The sequence below is a fragment of the Gekko japonicus genome, unplaced genomic scaffold (genome assembly GCF_001447785.1).
Source record: "Gekko japonicus isolate JY-2015 unplaced genomic scaffold, Gekko_japonicus_V1.1 scaffold656, whole genome shotgun sequence".
Taxonomy (NCBI): Eukaryota; Metazoa; Chordata; class Lepidosauria; order Squamata; family Gekkonidae; genus Gekko; species Gekko japonicus.
Genome location: NW_015168067.1, coordinates 393,482 through 411,172, shown reverse-complemented (window position 1 = coordinate 411,172; position 17,691 = coordinate 393,482). Strand labels below are relative to the sequence as shown.

Genomic DNA, 17,691 nt, shown 5'->3' with positions numbered 1-17,691 from the left:
AAGCTACAACCAAAGCAGGACAGGATGGCTAAGAATTTTAAAATAATGACCTTTTAAAACAGCTTAAAGAGAAGTTTTCATAAGACTGCAACCTATTTATTTTGTCCATTCCTACTGAAAAAAGCAGTTAAAGGTTTTCATACCCTTCGGGAGGTGCAGTAAGGGTGGGAAGGGAAAATCTTATCATGGTCTGGTAACTGGGACTTGGCCTACTAGGTAAATTCCTTACCCAGGTGAAAAAGGGGAAGCCTGCAAATAAAATGAGTATCTGCTGAGAAAAACTGCTTATGTCTGAGCTCTTCTAACTGTATTTTTGGATGCAGACAACATTCCTACTCATGGGAGAATTTTAGCATGGAGCAATGAAACCAGCATTTAAAGCCAGAAAAGATAGTGAGTTGTGTTGTGAACTCCCAAGCGTCTTTCTTTTAAATAGCCTGTGCTCAGGACATCAAATGGGACCAGGACAGCGGGGGTAGTGGTGGTGGTTCTAAGCCTCCCCTTGCACCATTTTCCTGACCTGAAAAGCCCTGAGGGGCTACTATTTGCCATAATAGGGCGGGCACAAAGGTCCTCATTCAGCTTCTATATGTCTACTCCCAGCAGGGTAAATAGCAGTTCTGCAGGCCTATTTCAAACCAGGCAAATAATACTGGGGGCACTTAAACCAACTTCCCTATGGTCCTGCACACTGACCCTTTAGAGGACAAATAGGTTTGTGTGTTCCCCATACCAAACTCCAGCACTGCATTAGTTTGGCCCCACAATACACATGACAAAGGCAGAACAGAAGCCGCTTCAGTGTAAGCAAAATGTTCTAATTTTGTTTGCGGTAGCCTCTACCCTTTGCAGTTGCCAACAATAACTTGCCCCAAAGTCACCCATAAACCCGACAGAAGAAAAGCAACTAGATTCCTGGTCTACCAAGGATAAGCTCAGGTTACACGTTCCTTATTTTCCCAAACAAAACTGTCTATGCCCTTACAAAAAAGAACAGGTTACTAGACAATGACAAATCATCTCTGGATCCCCCCCCACCCGATCTAATGCTGCCCATTGCATATTAATAGGAAAGAGATCAAAGAATACTGAATAAATAATAAATTCAGCTCAAAGCGAAAGCAGTCTCCTACACCAATGTGAATTCTGTTCCTTCAGCAGTTAACTATTAATTGTAGCACTACACTTCTCATGGTAAATTTACTATCCAACCATTTTAACAGAAACATTTCTGGGCTACAGGGCAGCAGTCAGTCAACAGGGAACATAATCCATATTTATGGTAATATTTATTCTGAACATAAAAACAGCTGTCATCAAGATTCTGCCCTCCTCCTCCCCAGTTTGAACAGAGCCATTTTCAGATCTTCTGAAGTTATGAGTAAGCACATGGCCATCACTAGAATGCATCCTCATTATGAAAGCCAAACAAGCCTCATCAGCTAGCAAGTATAATTTCGGCAATAACACCCATCAAAACAGAGAGTGATGAAACAGCAGGTTTTCAAACTGATGCTCAAGGTACTGCATTTTGCAGAGCCAAACTATTTTGATCTGTGACCATTTGGCAAGCATATTAGAATAGGGCAATAAATAGAATGTGTGTCAAGATTCATTAGTAGGTTCAGGGAGTAGTAAAATAATAGTGTAATCTGACTGGGAGACTGGATGGCAAGAGAGTAATCCGGGCAGCAAGGTGTCGGCTGGAGTCAATAACTAGGAAGGGGCATCTCAGCAAGGTTTGCTTTTGGATTAATTTCACAGAAATGACCCCTAGTGGAAGTCCCAAGTAAACTTCTCCAGAATAACAAATCTCAGTTTAACTTCAGAGTATTCATAACACACAGACCAAATTCCTCAGCCACAAGCAAGCATTAGGAACTCTCTCCGAGCATACCTCCAAGTATTAGTTTTAAAGCCACCTCCATCATTGATTGAAACACTCAGCTGCCTTTCCAACAAAGGAAGTTATGCTTAGCAGACAAGTACAAGTAACAGGGTTTTGAACTTGGATTAGCACTGGTGGTACAAACAACCTGGGGAAACAAAGCGCTGGGAAACTAGTCATGAGACTAACTAGTCTGACAGACTGTTTTGCCAATTTAAAATCAATTGAGAGTAAGTGAAGACAGAAGTCTCAGATTTCCCCAGTCAGCAGTAGATTTATCATCCTACATATGGGCCCTCTAATACTAATGATTTCATTGCTCCAAGTACAAGATATTTGGTGCATGAGCACTGGCAAATACTAACTCAACAGGTATTTAATGAAGGGAACTTTGCCTCTCAAAAGTTCATATCCAAAAAACGTTGTTAGTTTCTAAGGTGCTACTGGACTCAAAGCTAGCTGTCTTACTGCGGACCAACAGGGGTACCCACTGAAACTAATTCAGTGTTGTAACTGAACAATTACAGATGGTCTTAATGGTCCTCCTACCACAATGCCTTACTATACATTTTCAGACATATGCAACATGCTGTTAATAATATCTGGGCATCATTTGGTTCACATTAGATAGCGGTTATACCTTTGAAAAGTCCTCAGTGTCCTTTATGTCCAGTGACCGTGTAGCGAATTCTAGCAATTCTTCAGAGTTCTCAAGGGCTTTACTACATTGACTAAGTTGACTCTAGAAGAAAATAATACAATTCAGCACACCAGCCCATAGTAATTTGTTAACTATTAGAGAACATATTTTAGCAGGTATTTTCCTTTTCTTTCCATCTGCCAACTAAGGCTGCAAAAGCAGTAAGTTTGATCAACAATCCTCCTCTAGTTCTCCAAACTACAAGATTTCAGAAGATGACAAGCCTGAAGGCAAATGTGAGGCTGCAAGTTGTTGGCAATGTCAAATTCCACGTCTCACTCCCAAAGTAGAACTGTGAGCATGGGAAACACACATCTAGCCCTAGTTAAGCTATTTGCATGATTGTTGGCTCCATATTCTCATCTACCAGTTACATGATTTTCAGTATAGAAGGACACCATGTCCATGCTCATTCAAGAACAAGATGGCAGCATTAGGAGGGAAGCTTGAGCTTCTGACTAGTTCTTGCATTAGAGCCACACTGTTTTAAGTAAGAAGCTGAAGTCTCTCTTCTAGACATCATTGATGTAGTTTTATGGCCTCTATTAGGAACGCTGAAAAGAAAAAAAAACAAATTCCAAAATGGTAGGTGTTTTATTCCTGACTGCTGACCTCGGACTGTAATAATAATAAACAAAATGGTAGGTGTTTTTGGCCTAGGGAACTCAAGCCAAAGCTAGCTAAGTAGGCAAAATCAGGCTGAACTCTCCACAAGCCAGGAGTGTGGAAGAGGAGATATGGAATATTAACTCTTCTGCACCATTCCTGAAAGGCCACCCACACTCCTGGCTCAGGCAAAACAACCCTTGGGCAAGCAAGCAAGGCCCAGTCCTGGCTCAGAAACTGGGGTGGGGTTTTTTTGGTTGAGGGACGCCCACTCTCCCTAGTAAGGATCCCCTGCTGTTCCCCAGCCCCCTCTTAAGTAGGGGTTAGAGCCTTCCCTTTGGTAGGCTGCCACCACCTCCTGATCATTGTCTATCCCAGTGGTTTGGTACCAAGAAGAGAATCAAAGCAGAGCTGCTTTGGTAATATTAGCCACAGCAAGGAACATGGATAGGAATATAGCAGTTGCTTCTCTTAAATACAGGCTTTAATCTACTGGCATAATTCTAGTAAAAATACAGGCTAGAGGACAATGGTTCTTACTAATAAAAAAGAGAATAATTTCTAACCTAACTCGGAACTTACAATACCTAAATGTTTGATCTCCACTCCCTGTTGGGTGATTCAAATGGGCGCATGCATAAAGAGGAGGTTGAACTTTGCATGGTCCCACTGTCCCCACAGTCAAACACAAACACAAGCAGTCTGAAATGGGACCAATTAATATAACCATCTTTTTGCCTGAAGTATGTTATTAATGTTTTAATTATTTTATCTTAATGTTTTTATGAATGATGTACATCACCTGAGCAATGCATTGCAGGGATTGGGCAATTAACAAATTTAAATAAATAAATACACAAATAAGAAGGAACAGTTCATTTTCAGGTCTCCCTCTCAGGTGTGTAAAAATCTTAGCCAATCTGGGTCTTGGAGTCTGGCAGCAACAGCCTGCCAGAACCTACTCAGCCAACAGAGAAGTTCCAGTATATCAAAGAGATGCCATGTTTTCATTCCCGGCTGCAAAAACCATGCCTATCTGGACAAGTTGAAAGTTCCTAACCTCAGCTGCACCACAAACACTGGTCTCAGTAAATCTCTGCCCCTTCTGCTCTTATCCATGACATGTAGGATAACTACCAACCTGTGTAGTTATACATATGTAGTTTGTGTTCAAAGCAAGCACGCACAGGGTTGAAGTCATTAAATATAACACATCAGATTTGAGTACAGGTGTTTACTCAATCGAAAATGCAGTGTTGAAGTTGGGGTATAGTTATTTCCTTCAATATATGAAATATGAATTGTCTAAGCCTTACAAACTTACTGACTTCCATGGTATCTAACTAACATGCTAATGCTTGGTAGACAACAAAGCTATATAGGCATAAATAGTTCAGTTAGTATTTGGTACTTGAATGCATTATTTTCTGTAAATATTTAACAAATAATCACAGTGTATTAACATTTATCCTCAATTTGTAAGCACAGCAAATGATACCCCATCCAGTTACAAAGGAAGAAATGATTAGAGTCTTGAACACTGTAGCCCAGTGACCAAAGAGTTACAAATTACTGTTGCCCACATGAAGCTCACAAACCTTGCCTGTGAAGCACATCGGCCAAATCCAAATGTCAATGTTTTCAGTTTGTTCTTCAAGCACTTAACATTAGTACTGAAGAAACAGCAGCCCCAAGAGCTTACCAGGGAAGGCGTATCAGAAGACCCTTCAAGTATTTTTCATTTACTTTGGAGTGCTACAGGAATTCCAGAACAGAACTGAAGGGTCTTATACTAATTAGCATGTCAATATTCAAACTGTTCTCAGGAATGCATCAGGCAATCTGGGTAAGAAGGTCCTTTCAGAAGTAATCAGATACTCTGAGAACTTTTCAAGGGTGTATACTGCTTCTTTTCAGAGGCAGCGCATTTGTCATTGTTAAGCTGGAAAATTCAAGACAATCAGATGTGTATTTTAAAATGAAAATGTTCAGCCGATAATCATACTGTACATTTTAAACTTTTCATTTCTTAAAAAACGTTGATACACTATTTTGCAAAGCCACTGGAGGCATTCTAAATAATTATTTTAGATGGATTTCTTCTGGAAATCTGATACACATACACTATTGTACAGTTCAGAAAAATTTTACTTTTGCTATTTATGCAGTAGATGCTAGATCAGTGTCATTCCATATATAAAAGTACTAGAAATACAGCAAATAAAGCCTAGGCAAAAATACCATACTTGTCTAAGCTTGCAGAAACCCATTTTTCAAAACAAATTTACACCCACAGGAATTTGTAGTTATTTAATCTGTTCCAGATTTTCTTATACTACAAGAACTCTAGGGTATTATTACTGAATCACCACATGCCTTATTACCTGAAGTTCTTGAGTTTTATGAGCCTCTGCTTGTTTGATACTGGTAGTCATGCTCTCCTTCATCTCATCTAGTATTGAATACAAACCATCAAACTCCTCATCCAGCTCACCAATTACACCAGAAGCATTAGCCTGTGAACAGAATTTGAGTTGAGCAAACCAATACATAAAGTTAACACGCATATCACCAAACCCAACTTAACTGTAACCATCACATAGTCATGATTTCGACTCTGTAGCATACTGAGTTTCCTAAGCATAATTGGAATATTATGAGACATTTATCATAAACCAACACTGATGATCATATTATAAATATGACTTATGTTGCTGCTTCAGTTAGACCTACTCAAATACGAAGGTCATCAATAGTTCATAAAGCAGTCATCGTCAACAAGGCAAGACAACAAGACTACTGGTTTTGACGTCACTCTTCCATATGATTATAGAAACTAGTTATAAAAAGACAATATGGACACATGAAGTTAGCACACAGAGAATGCCTAAAAGGCAAAACACATTCTAATTTGTCTCACATTCAGATTTCCACCCTTCCATTCCTTCAAGGACCTCTGGACATTGTACATGGGGGCTTATCACACTTCTTTCTCAGAACCATCCTGTGAGATGGGTTTTGACGTATAGCACTAATCTTCACCGCTGAGCAGAAACCTGACGTCAAGTTGCCAAATTCAAGCCCAACATAGTCACCTCTCAACAGCAACCATAAATTCCTTAAATTCATTGGAACACCAATGTGGGGTTAGTAGCCCTCCCCCTCCAAATGAGAAACTTCACTCACAACAGAAGAATTCTCTATTGTACTGACTGCGTTTCATGACAGAAACTGCCAACTTATCAACAGTATTACCAAAATGCTGGGCAACTGAAAACTTTATAGCCAGATTAGAAGCTTTAGGGTGAAGCTGCAGCTAGGCAATACTGCATAAAAACTGAAGCTATTCCTCTGAAATACTTGGCCATGGCACTGATTTCTATGACTGCATGATGGTTAAGAATATGGGAAGAGCCTTGCTGGATCAGAGCAGTGGCCCATCTAACCCAGCCTCCTATCTCACCAGTGGCAAACCAGTTATTCTGGAGGGACAGTAACACTGTTCAGAGCCATAATGACACTTCATAAAAATTTAAAGCACATTATACACAAGTGGGGCAGATACATAAATGAAGCTTGAGTATGGAGTCTGTATTTAGAACAGAAGGTATTCATGAATGAGGGGGGTTGAGCCACCCCCCGTCCATCTCCCGCACAAGGATATAACTGAAGTACCTAAAAGGATCAACTGCTGGGGGAGGGGTCATCTTCTCACCTACCTGCCCTTCTTAATGTTAAAGAAGATTCACTCCCATTTTTATATGCAAACAGGGCAAACTAGAACAAATGAGGCTGGCACAGTTTCAACTACTTTGACCCTTGGCCTTTATTACTTCAAAAGTGAAGTGGAACAAGTTTAGACAAGCCCCTTTGAAATGTACACAGCAATTTTTGCAAGCATTACCACATACCTGGACACCTTTCAATGTGTGATTTAGTGTTTCAATGAAGTTTTGGATTTCATCATTTTTGTGTGCCAGGGTGGAAATAATCCTCTGCAGAGCTTCCTAGAATTAGAGAAGTTAATGAAGATTTTAGTTTACTTAAATACAACATAGAATTTCAGTCAGTCATTTTTAGACAATTAATTCCTTTATTACAAACCACTTGACTGATCAACTATTCAAGCTACATAGATGCAGAACCAGTTTGATGTAGTGGTTAAGAGCATGGACTCTAATCTGGGAGAATTTGATTCCCCACTCCTCCACATGCAGCTGCTGGTGTTACCCTGGTTCAGTCATAAATTCTTTCAGAGCTGTTCTCTCAAGGACAGTTCTTGAGAGCTCTCTCAGCCCCACCAACCTCACAGGGTGACTGTTGTGGGGAGGGGAAGGGAAGCGCTCTGAGAATCCTTCGGGTAGTGAAGGGCGGGGTATAAATCCAATCTCCTTCTTCTAATCAAGATGGTAAGAGTTTGTATTTTATCAACTACAGGACAGCAATATACTGAATGCCATTTGTGTCTTAATGACCAAGCTTAGGTCTGATGAGGATTTATACCAAAATCAAGATGGGCTGCCTTTTGTTGTCCAGAAGTGATTCAGAATACTGCAGGAAGATTTGCACTCAAAATGCACTCCCCACTTTTACAGCAGCCTTCTATGCCCCTGTGAAAATTGCTTCTACAGGCCAGAACACCCTCCCAAATATTATGGGACATCACACAGGAGATAACAGCTGGTATGAGAAATTGGTGGAAATAAGAGGAACCCTTCCCTAGATTCTGAGCAATATCATAAAGTGTGAACAGACGAGTCTGCAGTGAAAAAACAGAAGGGCTGGTGTTTTACCTTCACATATAAAATACCTGTGGTCCGTTAGAAAATCTATAATGGTTACAAATGACAACATTTTAGGAAATATTCTATTCACTGGTTCTAATTCTAAATGAGTATACAAACGCATCTTTCCCTTTCCTCCCTTCCCTTGAGCAAATCCAAAAGCTGTCTGAGAGTTGAGGAACCCATACAAAACAGAATGGGAGGTAGTGTGGGAGAAAACATCAGAAGTTCTCTCCCATGTTAAAAACAAGCATGGAGTAGAACCAAGTTTGAGTCCAGTGGCACTTTTAGGACCAACAAAGTTTCATTCTAGGTGTAAGCTTTTGTGTGTGTGCATATGAAAGCTTACACCTAGAATTAAACTTTGTTGATCTTAAAGGTGCCACTGGACTCAAATGTTGTTCTCTTGCTTCAGACCAACACGGCTACCTGCCTGACTCTATCTTTATGGAAAGCGTAGAGTAGTTATTGTACTGCTCCTAGTTTCTACATCCTACTCTGTTCCTGAGGGTTTCCTAAGCCTCAGGGGCAGTGTGAACTTGTTCCATTTACAGTTCAGTGAACGTTAGTTTTACTACAATATGCTACTTAACAGGATTTGCTGTGGAGTCCTTTTAAAGAGCTCTGTCTGTACCACAACTGGCAGATATGTGTTTACCTAAATTTCCGCTTGCATTCATGTGTAAAGCAAATATTTTAAAACAAATATCAGTGTTGTCACTATAACACCCAAGCACATGAAAGCAGAAAAGCTAAAGACAAGGAACCCTGTAAGTTTACACATACTGTATCACCAATATCTTACATTCCCAATCTAGCTGGCTTGTTCACACTTAATGGGGAACAAATATTCACAGGTGTCAAACATGAAAAGGACATAGGCATCAGGAAAAAACCTAGATTTGGGAAACCAAGATACTGCTTATCTCTAGAGCACCTTCCCAGCCATGCCCTGGAAACCATAATTCTGAATTGAGGCAGAAGTATTAGGAATGTCCCTGCTCATATTCAGTTTCTGAGCTATGGACATAACCCTACATTGGTCTGCCATTAGTGCCATTTTACATGTATGTATATCCTATAATATAAACGAATCCCACAAATTTGAATAAGCAATAACAAAATACTTAACACCTGATCATCCAAGGAAAACTTGTCCTAGTCCTTTGTCGACCCAGTAATGCCAGATTCCTGGACTCTGGATTTCTATACTCTTACCAAGTTACCAATTTTCACTGACGTAAAGATTAAGGATTTATCTCAGGCTAAGATTACATCAACAACCAGTTACATTTTATAGCAAACATCCATGTATGTGTAAGTAAAATGTATCACCTCTCAAGTTTTCCCCCCAATATTTCATTCTTAAACTCCATGGAGAACTTTCATGCGAAGAGCACTGTGTTTAGAACCACTTCACGCTTTCAGATTCTATATTCTATATGACCAGTATTAAGTCCGGAGCCGAGCTAACAAGTTGTTTTTACTACAACTCCAGATGAACAATGCATCTGATAGCCTAGAGCAAAACCTATAAGTGTAACTGTTAGTTTAAGTCAGAACTCTCAAACATCTTCTTTCCTGAATTTACCAGATTTCATTTATTCTTACCATATGAAAATAATTTTATATCCACTTATAGAGAACACATACTAATTTGAGAGCAAAGGTTTCTATTCAAAAAGTGCCAAGACAGTTCCTTACACAGCCACTCCTAAAATAAACATACTACCCTATGTTATTTTCCTTACCAACTATCTCACCATAAACAAAGTATTAGAATAGAACTGAACTTCAGCTACAAGTCAAAATGCATCAAATGCAATCAAACGCAAGCAGACATTCTACAATAGACAAATATACATATGTATATTTTATGCCACACTGAACTCCAATGTCGTAAGTAGTTTCGAATACGTGTAGAAAATATAAAGGTATGAAAATGGAGCATATCTGATTTTTCTTGAGCCAGTTTTTAACTGTTATGTGTGCCCTATTAATTGGCACAAACTTCCTACAACAATGCTCAAATTAATTAACATTAAAACAGTACATCCTCACCTACTTTAGGATGTGAAGGCTGGAGCCTATAAAAGACATTATTTGGGGGAAGGACAGGAGAATAGTGTGCCAGTGATGGGTTTTTGGAACTGCTGTGAGAATTAGCAGAATCTATCCAGCTCCTTGATCTCTTGGGATGATCAGTTCCTATATGCCTTTGAAACTATACTCTTAAACGGATATCCATAATTATATGCATTGTTTGTTAAAAGCTGACCATTTTGTTTCCAGAAACAAATGCTTTCTTATATATTTATTTCATTTCTTCTATAATACCAGCATTTAATAACACGTCTCAACACTGTTTCTCCACTTCTAACCTCCATGTGTTTATCTGATGTTCTGAACAGAGCCTAAATGCATTTATTTATTTTATTTACTTCATTTATGGTCCATGTTTTTCACTGGGACTCAAGGCGGATTACAACCTGTAGCCCTGTGACCAGACATCCTGTACACAACTCAGATGTTTAGGTGCCACTAAGAACATCAGATACGAAATGGAGATTAGAAGTAGAGACCAGAAGGGTGCTCTCTCCTCACTCAATCTCCCCCTCCCCCCAATATTAATTGAACATTCGAAAGGCACAAAAGGAACTCGTCTTCATTTTCTTTAAACAAAGATTTAAGGGGGGGCAGATTCTTCCTTAGCTGTTATGTAATTGAAAATACTAGCATCCAAAAATAGTCCATCTGATTTGATTATTACATTTCTATACCACTCTTCCACGTAACTGGAAGCAGTTTACAATTAAAAAAACCAGACTAAGAACTAACCAGGAACCTGACATATTAGCACACTAAGCACAATTAAACTCCATTTTTGGAGAGACACTGCCTGAGATAATACAGCTTAAATTGCTATCTGAATTGAGTAAGAGATTGCGCTTTTCTCTGTGCAATTCCTAAACAACATTCTCTTCCTCTGAACTGATGGTAACATATTTCCCCTCCTAGACGTAGACACTTAAGCCTGCTCAACTTACCACACACTTAATTATTGATAAGTCTCTTCTACAGCCTAGCATGCTGCCCTACTTTATCAAGATACTATTTTCCTAGGCAAGCACCAACTAACAGCATTTTGCAGATGTAGGCCTCTATGTCTCTCACTGTATACACTGTATACCTACTTTATCTAATCAACTTTCAGCATCTACATAACAGGGCCACCTACATAACAGTGCCATATCTATCAGTTATCTTTCTATACAGCCTCTTAGATGAAACACCAGCAAAAGGTGCAACATGGTAAGAAGAGACTATAAAGATAATTTGTTCCTTTTTAAATTACAGTTGGACAAATACAAACGGATTAGCAGATTACCACTGTTCACCCTAAAGTATCAGGTATTATTTTCTTGAACCAACACAAAATTACAAGTTTGAGCTTTTTGTATAACCAAACAACATTCTCTCCTAACAAGGTAACACCACAAAGCACATGTTATTTAAAGGGTGAAGCAAATTTTCATATCATTCTTTGTATGGAAATGCGATATACTATTGGTAGAAAGCAAATATTACCATTTACACATCCAAACAGTGCTTGTGCAATAACCTTTAATATTAATTCCTGCAAGAGAATGTTCACAACTAATGTTTCTGGTAGCCACTAATAATTAAACTGTAGTACTTTTACTGATGTGCACCAGGCGGAACTAACCTCTCATTTATTCTTCTGAAAGCACACACTTGATTAGGAAAAAATAAAACCAAAGCTACATAGTTGTGTGTATATACGTTATTAAAAGAGTCAAGTGAACCATCTACTGGAGGAGCTATTCTGAAGAGATTTATTTGGAAAAACTCTATGCCGTCTCCCCAAAGAACTTGCTTGAGGGCACTCTCAAACTAAAACTTAATAAAAAACATAAAATGCCATATTAGTTAACAATTTAAGAAAACCCAACAATAAAAACGCAGCCAGAGCATAAAACATAAAATACAGACCAGCTGAAAAGGGGTCTCAAAACAGTTCAGGCTATGAGCAGACTACAGAAATGATGGTGGAAGATCAACCCTTTAATTAAAAGCCTGAGTAAAAACATGTTTTGTCCCAGAGTCTAAGAGAGTAGGGTAGGTAGGAGGTAAGCCTCAACAGGAAGGGCATTTCACAGGTGAGGTTCCCCTACTGAAAAAGCCCGGTCTCTGAATTTTTCACCACTGACTGAAGTGCTGATTACCTCATGCCTTTCTTTTGAAGGTGAGGACACAGAGAGCCGGGCTTGTGAGAAAGATCTTAGCTGGTGGACTGGCAGTATGGCAGGAAGCAGTGAGGTGAGACCATTAGCAGCAGTAAGGTAAAGGTCAAGGTTTCCCTTGCTCGAAAGCCAGTCGAATCAGACTCTAGGGATGCGGTGCTCATCTCCATTTCCAAGACGAAGAGCCAGCACTGTCCAAGGACATTTCCGTGGGCATGACTAAACGCCAAGGCACATGGAACACTGTTACCTTCCCACCGAAGTGGTACCTATTTATCTACTTGCAATGTCTTGCATTCAAACTGCTAGGCTGGCAGGAGCTGGGACCAGAGACAGGACCTCACTCCGTCATGCAGCACTCAGGTCTCGAACTGCTTAACTATTCTCCCACCACCACCCCATACACCACTTTTCACTCCTCTTGGAGACAGCTAAAATTTAGTCTCTCAGAACCTGAATGATCTTTCAATTCTCCTTTTACAGGTTAGAAATATTAATGGCTTGTTTTGCTTACTACAAAATGTACATTAGTCTTCTCATGAACTTGCTGGTGTATATAGGAACAATGGTTTTCATACCACAATAAAACCTCAAAGCATGCAATGAAATCCAAACTAGGTCTTTCACAACACAATACTTTAAACCATACAGTAGAAAAAACACTTCAAATTATAGAGAATATTTGTACTCCACCTTTTGATGTGTACTCAAAGTAACCAAGAACATAACAAAAATAATTCAACCCTACAAGTGTGTTTGCACATGAAAGCTTATACCGTCAATAAAACTTTGTTGGTCTTAAAGGTGCCACTGGACTCAAACTTCGTTCTGCTACTTCAGACTAGCACAGCTACCCCACCCGAATCTACTAAAACCAAGGAAATACATACTGGCTCATGCCTTTCCCTTCTCTACTCCAGAAGCCCCCACACCATCTCTCCAACTACTAAAGGCCTTTATACAAAAACAGCTATGCTCAGTATGCGAAAGTGAGATTTAATATACATTTGAACTTCCTAGAGATTGTCACCTACAAGAGTATTACTCCAATGTTTAATACACAGAGCTTCTGACCCCATTTCACTAGAGTCAAGGCCAATCCCAGGTAGGGTTGACAACATCAGGTGGGGGGGGGGTTAGAGTTCTCTCAGAATCACAGCTGTTCTGCAGACTAAAAAAGGATCCGTTCCCCTAGAAAAATGGCAGTTTCAGAGGGTGGACTATATGACATAATCCCTGCTGAGGCCCCTCCCCTCTCCAAACTCCACAGGGTCTGCCCACAAATCTCCAGAAATTCTCCAAGGTGGAGATGGCAACCTTAGTCCCAGTGACAACAGAACTCCCATTGTACGCCAAAGGAAAGGAGGTACTACCTATAGAGCCAACAAACCAAAGAAACACCAGAGAAGGGCAGATTCTTGGGGACGGGTGCATGGTTCATTGGCAGAGCATCTACTTTGCATGCAGAAGGTCCCAGGTTTAATCCCTTCAGTTAACAGATCAGATAGTAGCTGATGTGAAATACCTTTTGCTGAGACAAAAGAAAGTAATCACCAGTCAGAGGAGGCAACGGCATGACTCAGTATAAGTTCATGTGCTCATCTTCCCTTCCCTTGTTTTCTGTGACATCCAAATACATAAACTATAGTTAGCATTGCCTCAAAACCCTGGTTTGCAAACCCTGGCTTGTCATTGTTTGGGGCAGCACACTAGTCACAATTTGCTTAGGACACAATACGATAGAGACAATGACTCAACAGCAGACCATCTGCTTTGCATGCAAAAGGTCCCATGGTTCAGCTGCTCAGAGATGAGGAAAAACTCTATCAGAGAGGCTTTGCCAACCAGCTGCCAGCCAGAGGACACTGGAGACTGTAGGTCCACAGTACAGCGTCTACTTGCCCACAGAAGGTCCCAGGTAGCAGGTGATGTGAAAAACCTCTGTCTGAAACCCTGGAAAGCAACTGATAGCCAGAGCACACAAGAATGCCTTGAGAAACCAATTGACTTGGCACAAGGCAACTTCAGGTGCTCCTAAAGGGAGGGGCTGTGGCTAAACATTTGCTTTGTAGGCAGCGGGTCTCAGGTTGAAAAAGGCCAGGTAACAGGTGATATGAAGCAGAAATAGCTCTCCTTGGGATGCGGTATCAACTAATATCCTAAAATGCAGTTTCACAGGGCCTGCAAAGCAAAGCTGTTCCACCAGGTCTTCGGTTGAGGTGGCAGACACCCAATCATTTGGCCTCCCTTGCTGGGCTCCCCACTCACCCAATTGGATTTGGAACACCTTTAAGGAGATCTATCACCACTCCTGGTTCTATGGCCTGGTTGTTTTTAATCATTCAGTATGGCTAGAACCTAACATATTTTCTAGTACTGTATTACCTGCTATTTTAACTGCTTTATCTATTTATTGTTAAATTGTTTTGATTATTTTGTATTTCCATTGCTGTCACCCGCCCTGAGCCCACTTGCAGGGAGGGCACAAATCTTAATAAATGAATGATGCTGGCTGGCCAGTCTGACTGGGTACCAGGCAGCTTTATGCGTACTGAACACTGAGCAAAGGCCCGACTTCGTATAAAACAGATTCCTGTGTGTTGTGCAGCAGCCCCGCCCCGCCGCGAGCACCACACCAGCAACTCAAAGGCCACAATGAAGCGCTCAAAGGTGCCCCCCCAGAAGCTCTATGGGTCTCTCTCGCCGCTCCCCAGGGGGGCTCCCAGCCTTCTGGGGGGCCCTCCCTAAAACAAGAGATTCTGGAATTAGTAACAGTCCGTCCCCCCCGAAAAGAGGGCCACAAAAGCAGACACGGCTCTCCCACAGCGACAGTCTTCTTCAGCCGTGCCCTCGGAGACGGCTTCGGCCCGACTCCTTCGCCTCTCTCTCGGGACTCTCACCTTTCCCTCTTTATTCCTCCGCCCCGAGAGAAAAGAGCTCCCACAAAGACTGGGGCGCACCGCAGCCTCCCCCATCCTCCCCCGCCATTCCCTTCACCGCCCGACTTACTTTCTGCGCTTCCATGACGAGACCGGCCCGAGACAGGTAAGGACACAAAGAGAGAGAAGAAGGAGGGCGAGGCGCGAGCGTGCACGCGCGCTCCCGCAGGAGGCCACAACGGACAGGACGGAGCACCGCGCCCACTCCGTCCGCCTAACGGTTAATGCTTAGGAGGCGCCGCCCCAGCCACTCAGCCGCGGCGGGGGCGGCCCGAAGAGACCGCGAGCGTGCGTCAGGAAGCCACGCCCACCCTCCAAGAACACCCCCTCCCGTGCGCGCGCGCGCGCGCGTCGCAGTGGTCCAGGCTGGCTACGGCGGCTCTGCGGCTGGAGTAAGCCTGCGGTCTCGTGGCCGGGAGCGGACGGTACCGTTGATGCACAACAAAAAGGTGGTTGGTCTCGTAAGGGCCGTTGGGCTGTTGTTGTATTTTGTTAGGTAAAGGTAAAGGTTTCCCTTGCTCGAAAGCCAGTCGAGTCCGACTCTAGGGTTGCGGTGCTCATCTCCGTTTCAAAGCCGAAGAGCCCGCGCTGTCCGAAGACGTTTCCGTGGTCATGTGGCCGGCATGACTAAAAACCAAGGCGCACGGAATCCTGTATTTTGTTGCTGCAGACTAAATGCGGCGATCCATTTGGAACTGTGGCATTAATACCAGCCTATCCCCCCCCCCCCCCCCGCCACAGAGTGGGATATAAATATCTTAACCACCCCCCACTCAAATTAAAACTTTTAAAGTTGTTGTGAGGCTTATTTGTTTAGGTTTTTAAGGCCAACAAAGTTTTATTCAGCGTATAAGCTTTCCTGTGCAAGCACACTTCTTCAGATAACAGAAGAAGTGGGCTGGCACATGAAAGCGTATACCCTAATAAAACTTTGTTGGTCTTAAAGGTGCTACTGGGCTCAAGCTTTGTTCTGCTGCTACAGACCAAGACGGCCACCCCACCTGACTTTGTGTAGGTTTTGTTGTTGTTGTTGTTGTTTTCCTGCAACATGGTCACCCAGTGGGATTTTCTTGCAGGGTTTTAATAAACAGGTTTCAGATAGAATGTAAAATGTGTTAACGATTATCACACAGAGTGGTCAAGACACTAACTACGTTCACGAGCTGCCCCAGAGAGCACCAGCCGCAGTTGTTTCATTTGCAGTTAGGCTTTGACCCTGCCCCCTCCCACCTGGCCAATTATCTGGACTCCATCCAGCTTCGTTGGTTAAAAAGGAGGCGGTGCTGATTTCTCTTTGCCTCTGGTTAAGCAGTAGTCCTGAATGAAGAATGCATATTTGGGGGTGGGGAGCTTACTTAGAATTGGGCTTCCCAACCTCCAGGTGGGGTGCTTTCCCAGAATTACAGCTGATCTCAAGGCAACAGTTTCCCTAGAATCTCCAAGAATTTTCCAGCCTGGAGATGGCAACCCTCTGTGAGTAGCACAGGTGTTTGAAATTGTGCAGCTGAGTAAATCCCACTGGCTTCCATGTGCATTGCACCCAATAAAGGTGGCGATCTTATGCACAGTTGCTCAAGAGCAGTGTTCCCTCTAAGCTGAGTCCGTGTGAGCTAGCTCACAGTTTTTTAGCCTCCGGCTCACACATTCTTGTCTTAGCTCAGGAAGGATGGCTCCAGAGCAAACTAATCTATGCAGTAGCCAAATTGCTCGCTCACGACTTTAATGCCAGTCGCTCACAAAGCAGAATTTTTTTCTCACAAGACTACACAGCTTAGAGGGAGCATTGCTCAAGAGTCAGACCAGGCCCTTCTTATGAGTAGACCAGTGGGTACGGAGATCGTCTGGGATTACAACTGATCGCCCGGTGACAGAGATCAGTTCATCTGCAGAAAACAGCCACTTTGGAAGGTGGACTCTATGGCATTTATACCCCATTGAAGCCTCTCCCCTCCCCAAGCTCTGCTCACCTCAGGCTTCGCTCCCAAAACCATCAGTGCCAGTGGGGTTTCTGAGTCAGAGTTGCCAGGTTCCTCCCCTCTACTCTCCGTCACCAGCAGGGAATGGGTGGTAGGGTTGCCAGCTTTAGGTTGGTAAACTGGAGATTTGGGGATGGAGCCTGGTGTGTGTGTGGGGGGGTCAACAGTGGGAGGGCTTCTAATGTCCTGGCCCCACTGGTGGACCTCCTGATGGCACCTGGTATTTCTGGCCACTGTGTGATACAGAGTGTTGGGCTGGATGGGCCTTTGGCCTGATCCAACATTGGCATCTCTTATGTTTCTTGTGAGCCTGGGGAGGACAAGGACTTCAGTGGGGCACAATGCCGCAGAGTCCACCCTCCAAGGCGTCCATTTTTTCCAGGGGAATTGATCTCTGTAGTCTGGAGATGACCTGTAATTCCGGGGATCCATCCCCAGATCCCACCTGGAGGTTGGCATCCCTATTCCGAGTAGGACAGCTACATCCAGGGCAGGGCTCCAAGCGTGCTGTTACGGCCATCATGTGTGAAAGC

General features: G+C 42.4%; 1 protein-coding gene across 1 annotated transcript in view; it reads right to left on the bottom strand.

Moving 5' to 3' along the window:
* FSD1L (fibronectin type III and SPRY domain containing 1-like) overlaps nucleotides 1-15,425 on the bottom strand; it is a 35,841-nt gene extending 20,416 nt beyond the window's left edge. Inside the window, exons 1-4 of the mRNA XM_015414573.1 lie at nucleotides 15,253-15,425; nucleotides 7,106-7,201; nucleotides 5,579-5,710; nucleotides 2,529-2,630 (exon numbers count right to left, since the gene is read on the bottom strand). Coding sequence (XP_015270059.1) covers nucleotides 2,529-2,630; nucleotides 5,579-5,710; nucleotides 7,106-7,201; nucleotides 15,253-15,267 — 345 coding nt within the window. The 5' untranslated portion in view covers nucleotides 15,268-15,425. The remainder of the gene's footprint in view (nucleotides 1-2,528; nucleotides 2,631-5,578; nucleotides 5,711-7,105; nucleotides 7,202-15,252) is intronic.
* Nucleotides 15,426-17,691: the final 2,266 nt, after the last annotated feature.